The sequence below is a fragment of the Solanum pennellii genome, chromosome 12, assembly GCF_001406875.1.
Source record: "Solanum pennellii chromosome 12, SPENNV200".
Taxonomy (NCBI): domain Eukaryota; kingdom Viridiplantae; phylum Streptophyta; class Magnoliopsida; order Solanales; family Solanaceae; genus Solanum; species Solanum pennellii.
The window spans coordinates 34,738,179-34,741,791 of NC_028648.1; the positions used below are offsets into that span (position 1 = coordinate 34,738,179).

General features: G+C 34.9%; 1 protein-coding gene across 2 annotated transcripts; it reads left to right on the forward strand.

The window, feature by feature from the left end:
- Positions 1 to 858: 858 nt before the first annotated feature.
- LOC107005700 lies at positions 859 to 3,188 on the forward strand. 2 transcript variants are annotated; one of them, XM_015204344.2, is made up of 2 exons: positions 859 to 1,145; positions 1,692 to 3,188. In XM_015204344.2, exons 1-2 carry the CDS (start codon positions 1,077 to 1,079, stop codon positions 2,787 to 2,789), a joined length of 1,167 nt encoding a protein of 388 aa, XP_015059830.1. In that variant the 5' UTR covers positions 859 to 1,076; the 3' UTR covers positions 2,790 to 3,188. The 2 variants fall into 2 exon arrangements, with proteins under 2 accessions (XP_015059830.1, XP_015059828.1); XM_015204342.2 differs by having other exon boundaries at positions 860 to 1,145; positions 1,689 to 3,188.
- Positions 3,189 to 3,613: the final 425 nt, after the last annotated feature.

The window sequence follows — 3,613 nt, forward strand, 5'->3', positions numbered from 1 at the left end:
CTCTCTTTCTTCATAGTTATGATTTTGTTCTATTCTAGAAACAAGTTCATTTGAGACTTGAGTTTTTCTTTTGAATCAATTGTAATACTTTAGAGGCTTGTACACGTGACTACCAGGTTTTGGGATTTTTATTAAGTTACTTATATTTTATTTCCGCACTTTATTGTAATGGTTGAGTTTTAGGCTGACTTGTCTTGGTGGGATAAGACGAGTGCCATCACGTCTAATTTTGGGTCGTGACACTTATGTTTAAATTAGGAATGTGAAAGGCCTTTTCTTTTTGGATTAGCAAAATATAATTAATTACACCAGCCCCCCTCCCCCGCAACCAATGTGAAAGAGCATAATATATAAACCTAATTCTTGATTTAACTTGAGCAGATAAGACAATATCTAAATTAGTATAAAATTAAATAAGCAGATACACATATGCTATGTGTCATATTAGATGTAGGAGGTCACGTAAATTATAAAATTGGTATGTAAGACGAATGTGTGTCTATTTGTTCAATTTGTACAAATTTAAGTGACTATTTATGTACACCAAAATTAAAGGTAATAGCCAATCTAAGATTTATAATCCTTCTGTTCAGTTTTATTTGTTATGTTGTATTTTTGAAAGTCAATTTTATTAATTTTTAAAGTTGAATTAGATTATAATAATTTGATATTTTAAATTAAGAAAATAGATATTCAAAAATTACATGAAAAATACTATAAATTGTAATTTTTCCATATAAGTATGATGAAAAATGCATCTTAAAATATTAATAAAAATTATGATAGTTAGAAGTGGACGGACCAACTATTTATGTATTATGCCCTCGATATTATGCAAAAATTAGAAGTAGGTCCATAAATTTATTTTTCTCTATCCCTTGTCTATCTACAACTAGGCTTCTCTGTCTCTATATAATATATATCCGTCAGAACCCAGAAAACGGCTATTATTAAGTTGTGAATTGTCGATTAGAGAAGCCCTGTGGGTGAATGTTTGCAGTTCCTCCATTAACGATCTTTGACTGCAGGAAAGAGGGGTATCAATTAACAAGCATTTGTTCAATAGATTGGTTGTAATGATGTCTGATGGTTACTATTACACTTCGAAGAAGAGTGATGATATTTGCCCAGATGTTTGTGGACAGGTAATAATCACAATTGCACACTTTATTTTTCCTCTCATTGTTTTTTTTTTTCAATTCAAATTCTCCCAAGATCACATGTTTCTCTCTTTCTAGAATGTGCTGCTTTTTTTTTCCTAGAATGGTTTATCTGTAAACCCAGAATACAGAATTGATGGGAAAATAGTTGTAGCCAGAGTTTTTCTTTTCTAAAATAAAATAAAAAATTGCAAAATAATTTTTTCTATGGTGACAAAATTGTGTATGTTCCAATTGTTTTGTATCAGCAGATCAAGGATTGAAATTCCCTGTTTCCTCTGATTGCACTGTTTTTGAACCTTTGTTTTGCTGTTCGGAATTTCAAGTCTTATGGTTGTATACATAGCACAGTAAATTAATTTGTTTCTCTATCTTGAAGGATTCATGAGAAAACTATTTGTATATATATTTTTCAAGAAGGAAAAACTGTTTGTTTCTTTGGTTGATAAATTTGTCTTTGGAAAGGGAAGAGGAAAAGATTTACTACTTTTGGTTGTGTACTTAGGAAGTTAGTGTTTTAATGTGCAGCAGGATTCACCCACTACATTAAGCATGTCAAGACTACGGTGTATGCTTCGAGGATTAGATTTGAAGGCTCTCATTTTTTTGGTTGTGTTTGTGCCAATGTTCATAGTTGGTGCATACTTGCATGGCCAGAAAATTACTTACTTCCTCCGTCCTCTCTGGCAATCTCCTCCGAAGCCCTTTATTGAAATTACTCATTACTACCATGAGAATGTACCAATGGAGGATATTTGTAAGCTACATGGATGGGGAATTCGTGAATATCCTAGGCGTGTCTTTGATGCTGTTCTCTTCAGTAATGAAGTCGATATGCTTAAAATCAGATGGAAGGAGTTGTATCCTTACATCACTCAGTTTGTGCTTCTTGAGTCAAACTCAACATTTACTGGTTTGCCTAAACTCCACAATTTCGCACTTAATAGGGACCAATTTAAGTTCATTGAGCCTCGCTTGGCATATGGAAACGTTGCCGGAAGAGATAAAAAAGGTGAAAATCCATTTGTTGAAGAGGCATATCAGAGAGTAGCATTGGACCAACTTCTGAAACTTGCTGGTATTGAGGATGATGATTTGCTCATTATGTCCGACGTAGATGAGATTCCTAGCGCTCGTACTATTAATCTTTTGAGGTGGTGCGATGACATTCCTCATGTCCTTCACCTTCATCTGAAGAATTACCTGTACTCATTTGAATTTCAGATTAAGCACAGAAGCTGGAGAGCTTCAGTCCACAGGTATCAGAGTGGTAAGACTAGATATGCACACTATCGTCAGAGTGATTACATTTTGGCGGATGCAGGTTGGCATTGTAGCTTTTGTTTCCGCCACATTAGTGATTTTATATTCAAGATGAAAGCTTACAGCCACAGTGATAGAGTGAGGTTTTCACATTATCTGAACCCTACAAGGATTCAGGATGTCATTTGTAAAGGAGCTGATTTATATGACATGCTTCCTGAGGAGTACACGTTCAAGGATATTATCGGCAACATGGGGCCTATCCCCCATTCGTACTCAGCAATTGATCTTCCTTCTTATCTGTTTGAAAATCCAGACAAGTACAAATATCTTTTGCCCGGGAACTGCAAAAGAGAAAATGGCTAGGTCTTACGACAGTTGGCAACGTCTTCTCAACAAAGGAGGTGCTCAGGGGCAGGTTTTTGGTTGCACCTTGAGGGGCTCTATTGCTTTAATCGGATAAGTGGTAACTGTGGTGTAGCAGTATTAAATACGGTTATACCTTGTGTGCAGAAATGTTGAGGTAATCCTGGGAGGGATTTTTTTGTGAGAGAGCGGTAAATTCATTTGCCATAGTGAAGATTCAATTTAGGGGAGGAGGACATGAAGCGTTTGGGTAAATTCATTATTGTTTCCATCTGTATTGCATTACCCTGAGATTATACAACTTTTTTGAATGATAATAGTCAGACATTTTTTTGTTAATGGATTTTATGTTCTTTCTCTTCTCTTGAAGAGTAATTTAATTCTCATATTTACTATAAATGGCGGTTTTCTTGAATTTCATTGATATGATCTTGACCACCTGATTCGTTTTTCTTTTGGTTGTAGCAATATACATTGCTTGCGGGTGGTGTACTACTATCTTCTTTTACTGCTACAACATACTTGAATAGCTACTATGTTATTTATGAGAAGTTAAAGTTGTTTTGGAATCAGATATTGCAACTTCTGTGATTTTAATACCTAGTAATAGGGGAGATATGAAGAGAAGTTGTGAAACTGTTGAATGATCCGTTTCCCATCTTGTTAGAGCTAGTCTTGGGAGAAGAAAATACGTCGTCGATCTGTTTTGGAGAATGATAATGCATTTGTGTTGTGTTTGTTGTTTGTAGTCCATAAGGGAGTTGCATTGATCATTGTAATGCCTTCTTTAGGTGTTGTTTGCCTACTAGACTGAGTCTAATGTT

What these genes read in the sequence shown, in the direction of transcription:
- LOC107005700 (XM_015204342.2), top strand. Translation starts at nt 1,077, where the DNA reads ATGATGTCTGATGGTTACTATTACACTTCGAAGAAGAGTGATGATATT. An exon ending in GCCCAGATGTTTGTGGACAG is followed by an intron (nt 1,146 to 1,688) that starts GTAATAATCACA and finishes TTTAATGTGCAG; the next exon opens with CAGGATTCACCCACTACATT.